Consider the following 22182-nt stretch of genomic DNA (forward strand, 5'->3'; position numbering starts at 1 on the left):
TTGCCGAGACTTTCTAAAGCAACGTCGAGAGAATCCCCTCCACATAAGCTCGAAGATCAATGACCCAAGGGTTTCTGAAAGACTCGGTCCCCTCCCACATCCCAGGCCGGTTACCAATTTGGGGAAGGGTCAACAAGTTCTAGAGAAACACGAAGGTATAGGGGACTCAGAGATGTTTCGACAGACATACCTTGAAAGTCAATACGGCGAGTCCAGGGAAAAATCACATGCTCTTGATCAAACCTTCCTACTTCCAAGAGGAGATGGAGATTTACGAAAGAAAGCTCCAGTGGTACATAACTCCACTCAGGACCCTCTTGTCCTATAGCTTCTTAAGGAAGTAAACAAGTTGAAGGCCGAACGACAAGCTGAGATACCTGATTGGAACCAACCTAGGCCTAGCCCTCTTACAAGGAGGATCCTCGACACCCTTCTCCAAGCAAAGACAAAGTAGAAGCTTGGCTTGCAACTCTATACTGGAAATGAGGACCCAATTGAACACCTTAACCTCTTTGAGTCCACCATGGCATACCGGATGCACAACGACGAAAAACGATGTCTTCTCTTCCCCTCCACCCTCTCTGGCAGAGCTTTAAACTGGTATTGCCGTCTTCCACCTGACACGATAGACTCATTTGAGGAATTGAGGAAACTGTTTGTTTCTCAACACATTTTCCAGACCGATCGCTTGCATTTTGCAGATGACTTGTACACTATTCGCCAGAAGCTAGACGAGTCACTACGAGAGTATGCCGGTCGCTTCAGCCATGAGTATTCTCGCTGCGCTGAAGCAGATGACAAGACCGCCCTTAAGGCCTTCACGACAGGCCTACGTGATTGTTTCTTCAAGTACATGATCAATGCCAACACTTGGAAGACTTACTCTGAGGTGATGGCACATGCTTACAACCATGCCTCCGCCGAGGCAAGGACATATCAAGGGAACCCCCCACAGCCACCCCTTATCAGCAAGTAGGGAGTGGAAGCCAGATCCAACCAAATGAGAAAACCTCGACCTTCCAAACGGCAGCGGTGCCTCCCCCTGCCCTACTTAATACTTTACCAAGTCAACAGACATATCAATCTCAGGGCAAAAGGAAAAATTTCCATCCTCACAAGTCTCATTTTAGTAAAAGGAGTCAGGGACGCTACCGCGATAACCAAGGGTATCACCACGATAATCCCCGACCCCAGGCAGTCAACACAGTGGGTCAAGCACATGTCAGGACAACCCCTACCTCGAGGTATGAGGCATACACACCTTTGAACGCCACATGCGTGGCCATTTACCCCAGCATAGCACACTTGATACCGAAGACAAAGTCGAGGCACCCGGATTACAAGTCCATGAAGAACACGGGCACGTTTTGCTACTACCACAAGTATAACGGCCATGACGGCGAGAAGTGTATCACCCTTTGTGATCATATTGAAGCTTTGGCATGTAAAGGAAAAATTGATCAATTCCTCCTTCACCCTCCAAGGGGTAACCGTAACCAACGCCAGGTGAATGTGATATATTCCATAAGTGGTGGCACACCCATATCTAAATCTTCTAATATGACCATGAAAAATAGTGAACGAGCTTTAAGGTCTGGCCAGCAAGTGTTTCACATGGAAGACATCAAGGGAGGCAAGCATCAAAAGCCTAACTGGGATCCAATATGTTTCTACCCTGAGGAAGAAAGAGGTATCATCTACCCTCACAACGATCCACTGATCGTGGAAGCTCACATAGCCAACTTTGAAGTACGACGAATCTTGGTAGACACAGAGGCTTCGGTCAATATCATGTTTGCCGAAGCTTTCAGGGCACTTAATGTAGCTGAACACTTGCCGGATCGCTCGGTTTCCCCTCTGATAAGCTTCTCCGGTGATATTGTGCAACCTTTGGGGAGTATACACTTACCTTTCACCATTGGTACAGGCCCTTACACAACTACCATTACCACTAACTTCCTGGTGGTTGATTGCCCAACGGCATACAATGTCATCTTAGGACGCACATGCATCAATGATCTCAAGGCCATGGTATCGACACATATGTTCTTGATGAAATTTCCAACCCCCTATGGCAATGGTTACATTATAAGAGATTAACTTAGTACACGATCATGTTACAACACTTCGGTCAAGCAACAGCACCTGGCTGTGCCCAAGGAAACCTTTTCTATACATGACCAAGTCATAAAGACCAGACCAGACGAAGCTAACTTGGATCTTCACGGTGGCACCAGTCAACCCGACGATCCTTGAGATGACTCTTTCACCCAGCAAGCACAACCCGTTGAAGAGTTACAAAATGTCTCTATCTCAAAAGATTATCTGGATCGCATGGTGAAGATTGACACCACCTTATCACCACCTATTCGGTTGGCATTGATCTCTTTTTTGCAAGAGAACACTGAGGTCCTCGCCTGGTCATACGAAGACATGCCAGGCATCTCTACCGATATCATCTGTCATCGCTTAAGTATTGACCCCAAGACCAAGCCAGTGAGACAGAAGCGAAGATCCTATGACGCTGAACGGTACGAGGCAATGAAGGCAGAAGTTGAAAAACTCAAAGGTATATGCTTCGTTCGCGAAGTCAATTATCCAACGTGGGTAGCAAATGTTGTCCTTGTTAAGAAGAATCTGACCAAGGAAAGTCTCCTGCTCCAAAAGGTCTTGTGGAGAATGTGTGTCGATTACACCGACCTAAACAAAGGATGCCCAAAGGATAGCTTTCCTTTTCCTCTCATAGACAGACTTATAGACTCTACAACAGGGTGTGAACTCCTAAGCTTCATGGATGCTTACTCAGGATACAACCAAATCCTTATGAACCCTCCGGACCAAGAACACACAGCCTTCATTACTGACAGGGGACTATATTGCTATAAAGTCATGCCCTTCGGCCTAAAGAATGCAGGAGTGACTTATCAGAGATTGGTCAATTCAATGTTTGCCGAACAGATTGGGAAGAGCATGGAAGTTTACGTTGATGATATGCTAGTCAAGAGCAAACATGCTGACCAACACATCACCAACTTATCTGAAACTTTCACCATTCTGAAGAGGTATCGAATGAGGTTGAACCCCAACAAATGTGCCTTCGGCGTAGGTTCTGGTAAATTCTTAAGCTTCATGATAAGCCAACGAGACATTGAGGCTAATCCAGAGAATATCAAAGCAATCCTCGACATGAAGGAACCGGTAACTTCAAAAGACATCCAAAGCCTTACTGGCAAGGTGGCAACCTTAACTAGGTTCATCTCTAAGGCCACAGACAGATGTGCTCCTTTCTTCAAAGCACTTAAGGGAAGTAAGAAGTACATTACATGAACTGATGAATATGCTGAGGCATTCAAGAACCTCAAAGACTACATAAGTAAAGCCTCTCTGCTCTCCAAACCTGAGGTTGGTGACACTCTTATTATCTATCTGTCGGTATCGACTTCAGCAGTAAGTTTCGTTCTCATTCGAAATGATGGTATTGTCGAACAGCCTGTCTACTACGCTAGTAAGGCCTTACAAGATGCGGAGACACGATACTCCAACATTGAGAAATTGGCTCTAGCATTGGTCATGTCTGCTTTAAAACTTCACCCTTACTTCCAAGCACATTCCATCATCGTGCTTACCAATCATCATCTTCGACAGATACTCTAAAGTCCTGACACTTCCGGACGAATGATCAAATAGGCGATAGGATTGGGTGAGTTTGACATCTCCTACCAACCAAAACCAGCTAAGAATGGCCAAGCAGTAGCAGACTTCATCACTGACTTCACATATCATGTTGACATTGTTTCTACGCCTAAAGAAGTGGTTTCATTACCTTCGGAAGCTCAGAAAACAGAACCAACAGCCCCAGCATGGAGCCTATATGTTGATGGCTTATCTAACCAACAGGGTTGTGGAGCAGGACTAGTCTTTACGACCCGTGACAAAGTGGTAATGGAGTATGCTCTTTGTTTCAAATTCAAGGCGTCGAACAATGAGGCTAAATATAAAGCCTCCTAGCAGGCTTACGTTTGGCCAAACACCTTGGGGTTAAACGAATTGATATCTTTAGTGACTCCCAATTGGTGGTTAACCAGGTCACCAACAACTTTGACGTTAAAGATAGCTTCATGGCAGCATATCTGGCACAAACACAATTGTTGCTCAAGCACTTCCACTACCAAATCACCCAAATTCCTTGAGCGGCAAACAGTCATGCAGATGCTTTGGCTCACCTCGCCTCAGCGGTGGAAGACAAGATTGGGAGAAAAATTCAGGTCGAATTGTTGGTAGCACCAAGCATCATGGTTGCGGAAGTGTGCAACTTACAATAGGGGGATAGTTGGATTACCCCAATTTATAGATTCCTTACTCATGGCACCCTTCCAAATGACAAAGTCCAAGCTAAGTAAATTCGATACAAGGCTACCTGTTACTTGATCATTAATGACCAACTCTACAAGCGGGGTTTTAACCTACCATACCTAAGATGCCTTACGCCTGCAGAGGCGGAAACTGTCCTTAGGGAAATACATGAAAAAGTCTGCAGAGATCATGCTGGATCTCAATCCCTAGCACACAAGGCTTTTCGCTAAGGATATTACTGGCCAACACTCCACCAAGATGCCATTAGAATACCCCGCTCATGTGATAAGTGTTAACGCTACGTAACTATTCCTCACTCCCTTCCCGAGCCGCTCACTCCTATGATCAACCCTTGGCCCTTCGCCCAATGGGGACTTGATTTGATCGGCCCAATGCCTGCAGGGAAGGGCAAAGTTCGCTATGCAATCGTTGCAGTTGACTACTTCACAAAGTGGGCTGAAGTAGAACCCTTGGCAACCATTACTGAGGCAAAAATAGAAGACTTCGTATGGAAGAACATCCTTTGCAGATTCGGCATTCCCAATGCGATAGTCACTGACAACGGGCGACAGTTCGACAACAATAAGTTCAGGATGTTCTGCTCTAAGTTCAACATCAACTTATGTTTTGCCTCCCCAGCTCATCCCTAGTCTAATGGACAAGTTGAAACTATCAACAAAATAATCAAACGAACTTTGAAAACCAGCTTGGACAAGGCTAAAGGTTGTTGGCCAGAATTTGTACCCCAAGTTCTTTGGTCATACCGCACTTCGTATCGGACATCAACATGAGAAACCCCATTCTCACTTGCCTTTGGTACAGAGGCAGTTGTCCCAGTTGAGCTTGAGCAAGCAACGTTCCGAGTCCAGAACTACGTGCAAAGCGAAAATGACAAACAATTTACCCTCAACTTAGATCTAGTCGAGGAACACAGAAACCAAGCTTACTTGAGGAATGTCGCCTACAAGCAGCGCATCTCCAACTACTATGACTCAAGGGTCAACCCTCATTCTTTCAAAGTAGGGGACTGGGTATTGAAGAAAAGATTACTCTGCGACAGAGTCCCGAGCGAATGAACACTTAGTCTAAACTGGGATGGATCGTTTGAAGTTGTTGGCATTAGTCGCCCTAGCTCCTACAAGCTTAGAAGCTCTGATGGCAAGACCCTTGGCCATCCATGGAACGCTGATCACTTGAAGTACTATTACAAGTAAACTCACATTGTACAAGTGTTAAGCTTCAACCGTTCGGCATCCTATGTAACGAAGACTATTTGGCATGAATTCAATAAATAGGTGATTTAGACAACTCGGTCCTAATCCTCTTACATTCCTAGCAATGAAACACTAGAGTTCAAAGCTTCAACATGAATGCTTCCAACATGAAACAAAGTCTAAGTATATGTCAACAAGACTATACAAATAAACGAACAGCTTCACAGTATATTCGTTCAATCATACATTCCAACACATTTATACATAATCCAACTGTGCTTTGAAAGGGTTCAACATACTTTGTGTCATTCGACATTTGCTATAATGTGCCTAGACACCTTGCCCTTATTCTTACCAACCAGGTGATGAAATATGAAGAAGGAACTCATTTTCATGCCACTAACCAGGTGATGAAATGTCTAACCCGTACTCTAATATCATTTGGCAACTTGCCACTCATGCCACCAACCAGGTGAAGAAGGAACTCATCTTCATGCCACAAACCAGGTGATGAAATGTACAACCGGTACTCTCTTTCATGCCACTAACTAGGTGATGAAATGTACAACCCGTACTTTAATATCATTTGGCAACTTGCCACTCATGCCACCAACTAGGTGAAGAAGGAACTCATCTTCATGCCATTAACCAGGTGATGAAATGTACAACCCGTACTCTCCTTCATGCTACCAACCAGGTGATGAAATGTCCAACCCGTACTTTAATATCATTTGGCAACTTGCCGTTCATGCCACCAACCTGGTGATGAAATGTACAACCCGTACTTTCCTTCATGTCACCAACCAGGTGATGAAATGTACAACTCGTACTCTAATATCATTTGGCAACTTGCCACTCATGCCACCAACCAGGTGAAGAAAGAACTCATCTTCATGCCACCAACCAGGTGATGAAATGTACAACCCGTACCCTCCTTCATGCCACCAACCAGGTGATGAAATGTACAACCCGTACTCTAATATCATTTGGCAACTTGCCATTCATGCCACCAACCAGGGGAAGAAGGAACTCATCCTCGTGCCACTAACCAGGTGATGAAATGTGATGAAGGAACTCACTTTCGTACCACCAACCAAGTGATGAAAGCAACTCACCATTCATTCCACCTACCAGAAGACGAGTGGTACAACATGTACATTTGAACTCCTAGCATTCACAAATAATAAAAAACCCTCAAGCTTGACAACTTAACTAGGGGAGCACTTATGCCGAACAAGAGTTATAATCACCAACAAAGTCTTATTGCAAGCCAACAACAACTTCAGTGCATGGCATACGAAGATCAAGCTACTCAGCCTTCTTGCATCTGCTTCAAACATTTCCCCTCTGTAACAATGCAAACACTACAACTCGTACAAAACTTCACATACTCTTGATCAAGACAGTGTGAAACAAAACTAATTTATAGTGCCAACAAAAGCTTCATCAAAGGAGTTCAACCACAATTCTCAAAAGCTTCACACACTATTGATCAAGACAGTGTGAAGCAAAACCAATTTATGGTGCCAACAAGAGCTTCATCAATGGAGGGCAACCACAATTCTCAAAAGCTTCACACACTCTTTATCAAAACAGTGTGAAGCAAAACCAATTTATGGTTATAACAAGAGCTTTATCAAAGGAGTTCAACCACAATTCTCAAAAGTTTCACACACTCTTGATCAAGACAGTGTGAAGCAAAACCAATTTATGATGCCAATAAGAGCTTCATCAAAGGAGTTCAACCATAATTCTCAAAAGCTTCACACACTCTTGATTAAAACAGTGTGAAGCAAAACCAATTTATGGTGCCAACAAGAGCTTCATCAATAGAGAGAAACCACAATTCTCAAAAGCTTCACACACTCTTGATCAAGACAGTGTGAAGCAAAACCAATTTATGGTGCCAACAAGAGCTTCACCCACAAAAGCTTCATCAATAGAGGACAACTACAAATTCTCAAAAGCTTCACACTATCTTGATCAAGATAGTGTGAAGCAAAATCAATTCATGGTACCCAACAAAAGCTTCAACTCCAAAGCTTCACCTATAAAGCTTCAACTCCAAAGCTTTACCTACAAAAGCTTCAACACAAAAGCTTCACCTACAAAAGCTTCACACTATCTTGATCAAGATAGTGTGAAGCAAAATCAATTCATGGTGCCCAACAAAGCTTCAACCACAAAGCTTCACCTACAAAGCTTTAACACCAAAGCTTCACCTACAAAGCTAATATATATATATATATATAGAAATTCAAAAATTCAAAAATTCAAAAATTCAAAAATTCAAAAAAAAAAAAAAATTCAAAATTCAAAAATTCGAAAAAAAATAAATTGCCTAGGCCTCCCATTTTTTGGGCCTAACAACTTTCATAACAAATATATACGAAGGAGGAGTTTTAGGCTACCACTTAGAAAGGAAATGCCTCATTTGTCAACTCCCTCGACCGGAGACTTGGGGGACACCTACCATATGCTACTGCACCTTGATACTCAGAAGTCCCACGACCACTAAGTGACTTGGATTTTTCAAGTCTCTAACCCAGAAGTTTTCCTCACTCAGGAAATTAAGGGAGCACTACCTCAACATACATGCTTCACTCTCAAAGGTTCAACATACAAGCTTCAACAAAAGAAAAAAATTCAAAGAACTTAGTGAAGAAGGACTTGGTGTATTTAACACAATACGTTGAAATGAAGCAAAGCTTGTTTATTGATATCTCCGATAAGTTACAAATATGTACATATACATGAATCAAAATAAACAAACAAGAGAGAGCCTTCACAAAGGTTGCTCATGAGAAGTCTCAGCAGTTGGTAGAGCCCCATAAATAGTAGGCACTGGAGGGTGATCATTCGGAGCCTCAGTACTGGGCAGAACCCCAGAAGGAGGAGGCACCGAAGGTTGATCATTCAGAGCTTCATTACGCGGTACAGCCTCAGAAGACGAAGGCAATAAATGTCTTTGGAACAAACCCACAAACCTTTAATGATCAAGCAAAATCTGACCATCAGATTCCTGCAGCTGGTCAAGCTTCATCTTTATGTTTGTAGCATAGTCATGTGCGAGCCTGTGCAACTGTTTATTCTCATGCTTGAGCCCTCTGATCTCCTGTTTGAGACTTATCACTTCAGCCGCCAATGATTCAACTTGGCGGGTTCGAGCAAATAGGCTTTGGGCCATATTAGACACAGAACCTGCACACTGAACACTGAGAGCCAGAGAATCCTTAACAGCCAACTCATCAGACCGTTTGGAAAGTAATTTGTTATCTTTGGGAGTGAGAAGGTTCCTAGCCACCACCGCAGCGGTCATATTATTCTTCATCATAGAGTCCCCAATGGTAAGAGGACCAGTAGGGGATAAGAAGGAGGGGCACCATATGTTGTCTTGAGAAGGCATGGCTGCCTTTTCACCAAAGTTCAAGTCAAAACGAAGGTCGGATGGGCCAGACATTCTTAGAAATGATGAAAGAGAAATGAGGTGTAATAAATCTCTGAAGTAAAGGGAAAATTCCTACAAGCAATAACTCTCTGAATGTACTTCTTGCACACAATTGGTGCCCTTATAAAAGAAAGGGCAACATGGTCGTTGGTTCAAAAATCGAAGAGGCACCACTCTTCAGATTCTGAACAGGCATTACTTTCCACACGCAACGTCAACTCATCGGGTACCACAGATAACTTTGCCAAAGATCTCTGACAAAGTTTAGACACATAAATTTTGAAGGTCCAACTACCCTACTATTACCCACAAGGGTAAAGGCACAGCACCACTGCTTGATAACTAGAAAGTCCCAATGTGTGTCAACCTCCGTGCTCCGTGGCAAGGCAGACTGGCAAAAATGCCCAACCTTCACTCACATTCGAGAAAACACTCCTAACAAGATTGCTTGCTAAAAAATCGAAGAGGCACCGCCCTCCGAATCTCAAGAGCCAGACTCCCAACAAGATTACTTTCTCAAAAATCGAAGAGACACTGCTCTCCGAATCTCAAGAGTCAGACTCCCAACAGGATTGCTTTCTCAAAAATCGAAGAGGCACTGCTCTTCGAATCTCAAGAGCTAGACTCCCAACAGGATTACGTGCTCAAAAATCGAAGAGGCACCACCCTCCGAATCTCGAGAGCTAGACTCCCAACAGGATTACTTTCTCAAAAATCGAAGAGACACTGCTCTCCGAATCTCGAGAGCCAGACTCCCAACAAGATTGCTTTCTCAAAAATCGAAAAGGCACAGTTCTCTGAATCTCGAGAGCCACATCCCCGACAGGATTGCTTGTTCGAAAACCGAAGAGGCACTGCTCTCCGAACTTCGAGAGCCAGATTTCCTTGGATAAAACTTATCTGCAATCTTCACACGCAACATCAGCTTTCTAGATACCACAGACCACTTTTTCAAAGTGCTCTGACAAAGTTAAAACACGTGAAGCTTGCAACTCCCACTACATTACTATGACCAAGAAGGGTAAAGGAATAGCATTACTACTTGTTGTTAGGGAGACTCCTATATATGTCAACCTCCATCCTCCACAGCCAGGCAAACTTGCAAATAAAAAAAAATGCTCAAATTTTCTTCACATCCGAGAGGGCATTCTCAGCAGAGTCTCTCGAAATACTCAGCTTCTTTTCCTCCCGATAATACCTCTACAAATAAGCCACACCAGAGCAAGAGTATCTCATATCATCAAGGTTAAAAGCAAGAGTATCCCATATCATGCTTTTTCCCTATCTTTTCCTTTGGCTTTGTTCTTACCTACAAGACAAGGAGAAAGAGAGCAATCAGTCAGCACTTGGAATCAAACTTCCAGTCAGGAACTGACTGCTTGGAACCCCTTGCCTGATTACTTACCTGGCATTGTTCTCGAGTACTCATCTTCAACATCTTATGCTTCCAGAGAATATACCACATCTGCCTGAGGAACAGATAGGGCAAGTGAGAAGGATACAAGAAAGCATGTGGAGACAAGCGTAATAGAACACGTGCCGATACATCCACTACTTTGTCAAAAGCAAAAGTATCTCATATCATCAGGGTCGAACGTACTCTATATTTGATGGACTTCTTTTTACCCTTAAATTCTTGAGTCGGCCTTATACTCTGGAGGAAACCAGAAAACCCTCCAGCCTAGTTCAAGAATAAGCCTGTGGAAAGTTACTTCTTCAAAAGAAGAAGTATCTCATATCATCTCTTCTTCATTTGCTTCTCCTTATCCTTGGTGCTATTTACGACACAAGGAGAATGAGAACAATTAACCAGAAGCCGAAGTCGAACCTCCGATCCAGGTTGCTTGCTTGGAAGTCTGATTGCTTACCTTGTCTGTTACCTCATTCGGCAAATCTCCTAGCTCGGCGACTTGGGGGACTCCTACTATAGGGTTTGTATCGCACTTGACCAAGCCCGAAACTACAAGTAAGCTTCAAGTGAAATTGATACATTACCTTGGGCATCTTCATCGGTTAAAGATACCACCCTTGGATGGAGGAAAAGTACTTCCAGAGAAGATGCCACATCTACATATGAGACAGATAAGGCAAGTGAAAATGATACCACACTTCGTTACTTAGAAGTTTTGTGATTACTCAATAGCTTGGAACTTGCAAGTCCCCAACCGAGGAGCTTCCCTCACTCGGGAACTTAGGGGAGCACTGTTTGTACCATACTTGACCAATCCCGAAACTACTGAGCATCGGTCAACGTTATACCGTCAATGACCCAGAAGAGTTTCCCTCCAACCAGGAGGCCAATCACAGCACGACACGTGTCGACATCAGAAGCCAATCATAGCGCGACACGTGTCAACATCAGAAGCCAATCACAACACGACACGTGTCAATGTCAGAATGAAACTAGAAACTCTCTTCTATAAATAGAGATCATTCTCTCACAATATTTCCTAATGTCATTTGTACTAAATCATTCACTAGTACTCACAAAATGAGAGCTTGAACCTATGTACTTGTGTAAACCCTTCACAATTAATGAGAACTCCTCTACTCCGTGGACGTAGCCAATCTGGGTGAACCACGTACATCTTATGTTTGCTTCCCTGTCTCTATCCATTTACATACTTATCCATACTAGTGACCGGAGCAATCTAGCGAATGTCATAAACTTAACACTTTCTGTTGTACCAAAATCCTCACTGATTTTGTGCATCAACATATCACATGACGAAAATTATTGCACCAAACACAAGATTTACTATAGTTATGTGCCACTTTTGGCAAAGCTATTAGCATAAATGTTGTCTTCTCTAAACATATGATCAATCGCGTGTTATGTGGAATCTGCTTCAGTTGATAATAGACATCTTTGATGAAGGATGAAATATGCCACGGAATTTGTATCTCCTTTTTTGTTGCATGTACTAGGATTTCGGAAAATCGCCTTCGATATCAACTTTTGCAAAGCGCATTCATGTTGTCCATTTGAGAGCTCTCTGTTAAATTGCACGTATTTGTGCCATTATCTCTGCATCTGCATATGTGCCTTTGGTGGGTTTTCATGTTATCCATTGGAGAGCTCTCTATAAACTTGCACATACTCGTGCCATGTAAGTTTAGCCAAAATTTCAATAGATTTAAGTAAAAAGTGATTAGTGTGCCCTCTCCATAGATAGTGAATTAGATTCCAACCAACCGTTAACTAGGATTTGCAAAGAGTATTGCATCTAGGTTTCTGATTTTAACGCATTCTAATTTTGTAGTTGATCATGAAATTTGTTAGATTATGTATTTTGCAAAGAGTACTGTTTTGTTTTTAGAATAATGTGATGCTTGAATTTTTTTTTTTTATATAAAAAAATAATTTACCATGAATGAATATGCGGAAGCAGTATACTTTTTTATTTTTTTTATTTTTTTATTTTTTTTTATTTTTTATTTTTTACAAATGATAGAATAATGTACATTAAATTTATTTAAATTACGGAGAGTAAGATTTAAACTTGAGTGAAAAGAAAGAGTACATTACTCTAGCTAACTTAACTAAGTCTAGATCTACTCATAAGCACAACATGATTAAAGTGGAACAATTGTTGTTTATATCATTTTGATCAAGTCAACTACTGGTTTACCAAGGGAGATAATGATAATAATTTCATGGGGGAAGATATTGTAACATATATAGAGTAGCTAGGTATGTCTGTACTCAAAGATCATCGATTTCATTGAGAAATACGTGACATAAATAGCTAAAGTTTTTATAACCAGCTGATAAAATCAAGGTCACGGACAATAGTCAATAAGTTTCTCCAATTAGTGGAAAAGGGCTACAGATTATTCATAATTGAATAAATTGGCTCTTTTCTGTTCTGTTAATCCTCTGACTTCAAAACCCTATCTGTTAATCCTCTTTCGTTTATTGACAACAGATCACCATCCTCTAAATAATTAAACAGAAGCTTTTAAATAATGGAAATTAAATAGAAAAGACATTCCCAGACAAGCTTTCCCCCACTGTTTAAAAATTAATCAAGTTGAAAAATCAATTAATAAAACAAAACCCTAACCCTGGCAAGAGGCAATTTGTTTAATCAAATTGAAGCTCAAGTTAGACGCAGATGGACAAACAATGCGGTGAAATAGGGGAGAAATCATATTTTAAGTATAATATTAATAAGTAGTGAGATTTTATTGGGATTATTGAAATTTTCACTAAAAATGACAAATTATTGAATATATTACATGAAACAAATTTTCAAGGCTGCAGCGTTTATAGGCCACCCGTCAACTGCTCCCACTTTAATAAATCTGGTCCGGCGCATATGACTGACAGAGATATTGTGTTGCATCATGCAAATTTGGAGAGCTTTGGACTGCTTTCCGATAGGGATTCCCTGTCACTTCAATAAAATACATGTCTAAATCGAACTCTGCTGGCTACAATTAGACCTGATATTCGTGTCGTGTTTTCCGTGTTCGTGTTATATCCGATATCTTAACGGGTCATATCGTGTAAAATTCGTTAAAATAAACGGGTAAAATGACCTGACCCGAAATTGACCCGATAATATTAACAAGTAATATGACCTGACCCGTTACCTGTTAAGAAAAATATATTTTAAACCAATAAATAATAAAATAAAAAACATAATACTAAATAAGTACATACATATCATATTGTCACATCCAAAACATAAAAACGTAATTTTCTTTTAAGTACATTTTCACTTACCTAAAGTCTTTAATATTTTTTTTAATTAATATAGAAGTGTAAAATAAATATAGAAAAAATATGTAAACGCTCATAATGACAAGCTTTACAACTTTCATGAATAGCTTAACTTCGAAATTCACCACTATAATTATATAAATCATAGATCAAAATTTAATCGTTTATTGTTGTTTACATTTACGCTTCATTGTTCTCATCAATTTGTTTTTTTTTTAGATTTTCTTTTTTGAAAACTTGATCTATTAGAGGATGCAGGAAGATGAACGGTTTGGATCGTTGATATTATATTCAGAGTTTTATGGTTAGTGAAAATATTATGACATCGACTCATATTTCAGTTAACCGTAAATATCGAAACGTGATATCCAAGATCTTAACCATTCATCTTCTTACATCCACCAGATGATCATGTTTTCAAAAAAAAAAATTTTAAAATGAAATTCAGTAAGAAGAATAAAGCGTAAATGACAATCGACGGTTAAATATAAATTTAAGGTTTATGAATTATAGTGTCGGATTTCAAAGCTAACCCCTTCATGAAAATTGTAAAGTTTGTCACTATGAGTGATTGTATATTTTTTTTTTTTTACATTTTTTACACTTCTACAATAATTATTATTAATTTTGCCCTCAAATAAAAAACATTATTCACGAAGGTTTGGAGGATTTTAAAAATCTAAACGATAATGCAAGTGTAACCATTATCTATTCGTGGAGGAATAATGATGAATCACGAGTGTTTATATATTTTTTCATATTTTTCATGTGTATGTATGTTTTCTTAGTTCTTACCTATACAAATACTATTATAGTTTATTTTAATTTTGGACAACAACATGTTAAGTAAAATTTATCCTAGTAATGATAATAAGGAACTCTCATAATAAAAATAAATAATGACAAATTTTTTTTTTTTTAAAACTTATATAGAATAATAATACAAAACTATATATTTAATATAGAATATATTGTATATATTAATATGGCTATTGTACTTTATAATAAATCTTTTAGTAATTAAACTTTAAAATTATCAAAATAAATTTTTTCTTAACGGGTTGAAACGGGCCCACGTGTTACCTGCATGTATACCCGTTAAGAACCTGTTATTAACGGGTTTTTAATGAGTCACCCGATAATGACCCGATAAGTTATCGTGTTGACCCGAAACCTGTTATTTTCGTGTTGTTTTCGTGTTGTGTCAGAAAATACCGAGTCTAGCTACAATATGAACCCCACCTTGTTATTTTGCTTTATTTTTCTTTTGAGGAAGGCTCCATGCATGTACAAGGTGGAAACTGTATCGATCGGTGCTGGGGAAGATAATAAAGGGGGAACAAGATATGATAGCTGATCTATGTAGAGAAGAGCAATTCCTCAGGGGTGTTTGATATACAGACTTTAGGTCAATATATAACTAAGGACCATGGTGATTTCTTTGTTCCGCTTGCTCGTGCAATAAGATAGTATGCTCACTTGCCTCTTTTGCTTTGTTGAATTTACTTTTAGTTTAGTTGAATTTTCAGTATTTTGGCAGAAGACGCAAGTGTTTCTATTTTCTTATAATGAGATCCTATCATTTGGCAAAAAGAAAGCAAAAGAACGAAACTTTGATGGTTAAGATTTGCATTACAATAAACAGGTTAGAAGAATCATGTTGTGTTACATATGATATGTTAACTAAATGAATTAAACAAGGCATATTTATTTCAGACATTGTGTTTAGTCCCCAAACATGAATTAACACACTATCTTCAAAAGATCCAAACACGACTTATTAATATGAATTGTCACCCCTAATCATGAATTGTTTATTTAATTTCTTTTGAAGAATGGAAGTGGGCGCATGTTTTTCCCATTGGAATTTAACATCTTCACAAAATAACATTTTTCACATACATGTTAAGCCCAGTAGCTTAAATAATTTTAAAATATTTTGAATGTATTTGGGGCTATTAAAAAAGAAGCTCTTCAAAACTTTCTTTGATACACAAAAACATTTTGAGAAGCTTCAAGTTTGTTTGCGTGTTGCGTATTCTTCTTCTGCATTCTGTTTGTCTTATTTACTAGTTTTCATCAAAAAGCTCAATCATATTTGGGAGGATTGGATTAATTTTAAGAGTAAATTGTAGCAATGGTCCCTGAACTTTACTCAAATTGGAGCAATGGTCCCTCAACTAAAAATCCATTACCATTGGTCCCTCAACTTATCAAAATGTGTAGCTATAGTCCTTTTCATTAATTTCTTCAAAATTTTGTCAAAATATGTTATGTTGGAATAACCATTTATTTAATTAGGGTTCCTCAACTCATCAAAGTGTGTAATTATGGTCATTTTTGTCAACTACGTAAAAATTTTTGTCAAAACGAGTTATGTTTGAAGGACCATAGCTACAATTTGGATAAAGTTTAGGGATCATTTCTCCAGTTGAATTAAAATTGAGGGACCAAAGGTAATGGATTTTTAGTTGAGGGACCATAGCTACACGTTTTAATGAGTTGAAGGACCAATGGTAATGGATTTTTAGTTGAAGGACCATTGCTCCAATTTGAGTAAAGTTCAGGGACCATAGCTACAATTTACTCTAATTTTAAAGCCAATTTTATGAAGGGGCTTTGCTTTTGCTTTGGTCCATTGACCCTCTACTCTAGTTTAGTGTTTGTTCATGGAATTGAAAAAAGTAAAGTTTAGGGACAAAAGTTAGGGATTTCTTTAGGCATATAATTGGTGATGGAAACTCTACATTTTTTTGGCATGAAACATGGCACCCCATGGCCCTCATTGGCCTCCTTCCAGATGATGCTGTGGTTAGTTTGATTGTGATTGATCTTCTGTACAAGTTATTTTCTGTAGTGCATGTTTTTCCACAAAAGAACATTTTCCACATGCATATATGTTAAGTCCAATCGCTTAAAGAATTTTAAAACAATTTGAAGTATTAGGGGCTATTAAAAAATAAGCTATTCAAAATTTTCTTTCCACATGCATATATGTTAAGTCCAATCGCTCAAAGAATTTAAAACAATTTGAATGTATTTGGGGCTATTAAAAAATAAGCTATTCAAAACTTTTTTTGATATACAAAAACATTTTGATGAGGGATTTGCATGCATTTGGAAACTTAAACTAATTTAACTAAAAATGCACTACAAAAATAATTGTTGAAGAAATTTGAAATGTACTTGATAAACACATTGAGAGGGTTTACAAATGACTACTTGAAATGAACCATTTGTAAATCCTTAAATTCACAGCTTTGTAATGTTCATGTGCATTTTAATGATAGTTTATTTTTAAACTAATTTATTCTACATTTCTTAGTACTTGTAAATATCTCATCAAATATACATTTTGAAGAAGAAAACCTTTGACCCTATTGTAGGTGAGCCAGTTTCTTTTCCCTATAGTTTGATTTTTATAAGTGTTTAGTTAGAGGGGTTTGGGTAAGGGTTGTGTTAGTCACACATTCATTTTTACCTTTCACACACCCTTGTTAATTTTGTCCATTGATCTTCTTCAATTCATTCAATCTAACAGCAAAAAATTGAGAGGGATGTGTGAGAAGTAAAAATAGGTGTGTGCACCTTTTCGGTTATTATTGTATAGGGTTTTGAATGAAAATATAAAAGTGAAAAGAAGAGAAAAAAAAAATCAAGATTTAAGTTATGAAGTAAGTATTCATAAACATATGATCCTCTATTTAGATCTATTTAGAGTTAAAGTAATTAAGGTTCATATGCCTGGGACACTAAATTTGTTCAAGAATTTTTATTTACCAAATGATAGGGCCATATTTTTAACGTGACAATATTTGATTGATTTAGACTTGAATTCAGCTTTGTTATTGACAAAATATATAGTGAGGCATAAATTGACATATGAAAATTATTGTAGCATAAGTTTGATGACTCTACCATTGGCTAAATATTTTAGAAACCTTCTTTTGCTTTTTCTTTTCCTGGTTAATTTTTGAGCTCAAACGGTGTTTCGTTTCAATGGACAGTATTTTATTTCTTTATGTTTATAAAAATACAACTTATTTTAAAGAACCTCATGAAGATGTCAAGGAGATTTTTTGAAAGGGGTGTGATATCCACACACCCCATTTTACTTCTCACACATCCTTTTAATTTTCGGTCGTCGGATCGGATGAATTAAAGAAGATCAACGGACAGAAATTAACAAGGGGTGTGTGAGAAGTAATTTGGGACGTGTGGATAGCACACCCCTTTCTGAAAGTGGAGCTCTCTATGAATTTTTTACCACCTCAAAATTTAATATGAATTTTTGTATCAATATTATAAAATATTATATAAAAAATATAAAAGAACAGATAATTCATAAAAAATTTCATTTTTAAGAGTCTTTTTAGTATTTTTTTACCTCATGAATGAATTCTGCCTCTCCAAATGTATAGTCTAATCAATAGTACTCATTACCTTGTTTCTTGCTGAAACCAATTTTATTTGTAGTGTCATTAACAGTACTACTGCTCCTGGTAACCCCTTCTTAGTTCTTATCATCATGGCATGCCGCCTTACAGACAATCGGTTGTGGACTGATCAAGACACACATTAACAAATATAATAACTTCATGGCCCTAGGATTTTAACTATTACACAAAATATAATATGAGATATGTCGTTTATCGAGATTACTGAGATTATGATTTTATTAATAATAAACCAGATTTTAGAGCTCGAGCCTTTTGCAAAACTCCAAAATTTACAGCATCATCTTTTTGTCTTTAATTATCTGGAAGTAAGCAAGTTCCCACTTCCAATCTGATATAAAAGATTCTGTGATTAACCTTACTACCATCGTCCAAAAAAAAAACCTTACTACCAAGCAACAGTAATGCACCCCCTCCACATACCAACACAAAAAAAAAAAAACCTTTATTTCATTTTGAAGAACAAGTGTTACTCAGTAGTAGTTTTGTTATTTGACTAGAAATGTATGGTTTTAGTGATATTATTTAGGAGTGATATTCACACACCCTTCTAATTTTCAGCCGTCGGATCGGATGAATTAAAAAACATCAACGGATAGAAATTAACAAGGAGTGTGTAAGAAGTAAAATGAGATGTGTGGATAACACATCCCTATTTAGACACATAAAATTAACACACACTTGCTGACACATATAAGCTTCAGGATTCTTAAAAGTCACCATTATCAATTATACAAATGAAGCTTTAAAAAATGAAAAACAACAAAATAACATAGCACGCCTTGGTTGATTCAGTTCGTGTTTGCATAAGATTCCTGTTCTTTCTAGCTTTCATAACACATTTTTATTTCTGAAATGAAGTTGCAGTGAAGGACCCGTACAACAACATAACATCATAATCATCATCATCATTCACATCCTCCCGAAAAGAAATGCACAAACAAAATAATTAAAAAGGGCTTTATTACCATGTACTGTCAAAAAAAGAAATGTTTCATTTCATATATCATCAGATTCAGAGTTCAGAAACATATAGAATAGAGGTCCACTGAGTCAATCTTTCTGCATATCTCCCCCACCACCACACCATACCCCATCAAATCCTTCTGATCATTTTTACTTATAACAGTCAGTCAGTAGACTCAATAACTCTTCAGCATTCAGCAGCTACTAGCATTCAGTAACTTCAGTAGAAATACATGACCTTCTCATCATCTTCTGTCTTGCTTTCATTAACATTGAATAATAAGCTGTTAGACTTAGAGGACTCATTTATAATAGTATTATTATTATAATTATTTTTACTTCTAGTACTAATCAGCTGCTGCTTAACATCTTCGTCCAGATCAGTAAATTCTAATGTGTTGTTTTCTGATCCAAAATAAAACCCATTTGGCCTTTCGGTCCATTGGTTGCCATAGTTAAGCATCATGAAGCCCTGATGATCAAAACCCATTTCTTCTTGTTTGATGTTATTAATCTCTGATCTGCTGCAGTAGTCATAGCTGATCTGATTATTACAGCTTCCATCAGACGAAGTACTGCAACTCCCTTCACTTCCAAACACGAGGAGGTTATTATTATTGTTATTTTCCTTCACTCCAGCTGGGTAATTTAGGGTTTGAAAAATAGAAGAGTTGGTGGAAATGTTTGAGAAATTATTGGACGTCAGCGAAACTTGTGGTGGCAATGGCACTGGCGCTTCAAACCCTAAGAAAGATCTGTTGTAATTGCTTAGGTCTTTGTACAGCGACGATAGAGGTTCAGATGGAATTAATGGTTGGTTTTGGTAATTGTGATGAGAGGAAGAAGGAAATGGGGGAGGCTTTAGTAAATTTTTATGGTGGTTGTGAGGTCGAGGAGGACCCATATGCATCCCCATGAGCTTCTTCTTGAGCTTGGTGTTCCAGTAGTTCTTGATATCGTTGTCAGTCCTGCCTGGCAGCTGAGCAGCTATAACTGACCACCTGTTTAATTTAGTTATAATTAATTAATTGCTAATTACACATAATTGTTCATTAAGTTCCAGATGAACCAAAAATTTATTCTGGCTTTCCCTTAACAGCTGTTGATGCTAGATCCAAACTTGGCATGCATGCAGTGAAAATATCCAAAAATACCAGATTCTTGATGAATGCAGTTTTTGTAAACCAGATTAAATAAGGAAAAAAACATGAACTAATCTGTCTTTTCTCTTTCCTCTTTTTCCTTTTCTTTGTTACTGATTTTGGATAGGTTTCATCAAACATCTTTCATGACTGCAGTTGATAATTAAGGAAAAAAGAAAAGTAGACTCGATGTTATAGTTACTGAATTTGAAATTAGGTAAAAAGATAAATGAATTAATATATAGTTAGAATAGAGAAGTACCTGCTTCCAATACTAGCAAAGAGGCTGCATATTATCCTGTCTTCCTCATCAGAGAATTCTCCATGTTTGATGTTTGGCCTCAGATAGTTAAGCCATCTCAATCTGCAGCTTTTCCCACATCTCTTCAGACCTGATCCAAACACCCAATTTAATTAACTCAAACATAAATAACGAGAGAGAGAGAGAGAGAGAGAGAGAGAGAGAAAGAGAAGAATTGAAACCTTACCAGCTTTCTGTGGGAGAGCAATCCAATTCCCACCAGTCCCATACTTCTCTATGTACTCTTTTAGCTTTGAATCTTCTTCTGGTGACCATGGTCCCTTCTTCACGTTTGCTTTGTCGCAACAAGGAGCCCTCCCCATCTCTCTCTCTCTCTCTCTCTCTCTCTCTCTCTCTCTCTCTCTCTCTCTGTGGGAGAGAAGTCTCGCTTTAGATCTCTTGGGTATGACCTAAACTCTATTGAGGAACCAAAGGTCTCACCTTTTGAAATGGATTTTGGGTTTGGGCGATGATATGCCTTAATAATAGTGGTATATAAGGGTTTGGACAGCGTAGCACACTAGAAAAAATTATTATTTTATTCAGTGATAGGCTTTTAAGTCAAAACGAGAGGCAATGCTCAATCATCAGATTTCTAACTCCCTATGCCAATTAGCGCTAATCGAACTTTCTAACTTTCCATCTCATATATGTTGGCACTCCACAAATCATCATTTATCATCATCAACCTCACTCTCATACGTCTTTTCCCAAAGAAAGTATCCAAAGTTTTCTACTAAGTAGAAACAAAATATATAGGCAATTGAAGTGATGGCTAGAGGCCTCCGACATTTTGACATTTTTCCAAATCATAATCCCAAGTACTAGCTACTACCTAGATATACATTAACTTTGTATGGAACTTTGAAATTAATAGCCTTTGTAAATAAAATCAACATGATATAAATTTTCAACTTAATAAGAGCATCTTCAAAAAAGATGTCAAAATCATAGGTGAAATGTTATTATGCATATTTGACATTAAAAATCTCTAACCGAAATGTTATTTGCTAACTGGATTTGAAGGTTTTGTAATTTAATGTCAAAATTGACATCATCGTCAAATTTATTTTTAATTCATTTTAATGGTGGTCTCTTATTCTACTAACATTTCAACCAATAAAAGTTTTGTTTTAACATTTTTTTAAAGTACTACAAGTATTTAAACTCTATTTAAATAATAAAATAACATTTAACAATTCCGTTGGAAAATGATTAAATTTAACATAAAACTTCAGATTGCAACATTAGTCATCAATTGTATTTTGACTTTTATAATTTAACATTTCCTTTGGAGATTGTCTAATTTAACACCTAATTCAAGTTTGGAATAATGTAAAAGACAATTCAAGTTTTAATTTCCGCACATCACTATATGAAATATGACTCATATCTGAGTTGGTGTGAAAACCATATACTTGCGGCATATGGGCCAAAACTGGCATCGGGGAGCTTCGGCTTCTCTTAAAGTCAATGCTTCATTATACATAACTAATTACACAGTTTTCTCATTAGATTTGTGTAAGTGTGACTTCCATGCATAGAAAAGGATCCCACATCTTCTAGTTCATC

The 22182-nt window shown here is 38.0% G+C and overlaps 1 protein-coding gene across 1 annotated transcript; it reads right to left on the bottom strand.

Annotated features, from left to right (window-relative positions):
• Positions 1-19147: 19147 nt before the first annotated feature.
• MYB24 (transcription factor RAX1) lies at positions 19148-21335 on the bottom strand. Its single transcript, XM_029098450.2, has 3 exons — positions 20798-21335; positions 20572-20701; positions 19148-20168 (listed from the first exon to the last, which is right to left on the bottom strand). Exons 1-3 carry the CDS (start codon positions 20931-20933, stop codon positions 19388-19390), a joined length of 1047 nt encoding a protein of 348 aa, XP_028954283.2. The 5' UTR covers positions 20934-21335; the 3' UTR covers positions 19148-19387.
• Positions 21336-22182: the final 847 nt, after the last annotated feature.

Source organism: Malus domestica, chromosome 03 (assembly GCF_042453785.1).
Source record: "Malus domestica chromosome 03, GDT2T_hap1".
Classification (NCBI taxonomy): Eukaryota; Viridiplantae; Streptophyta; class Magnoliopsida; order Rosales; family Rosaceae; genus Malus; species Malus domestica.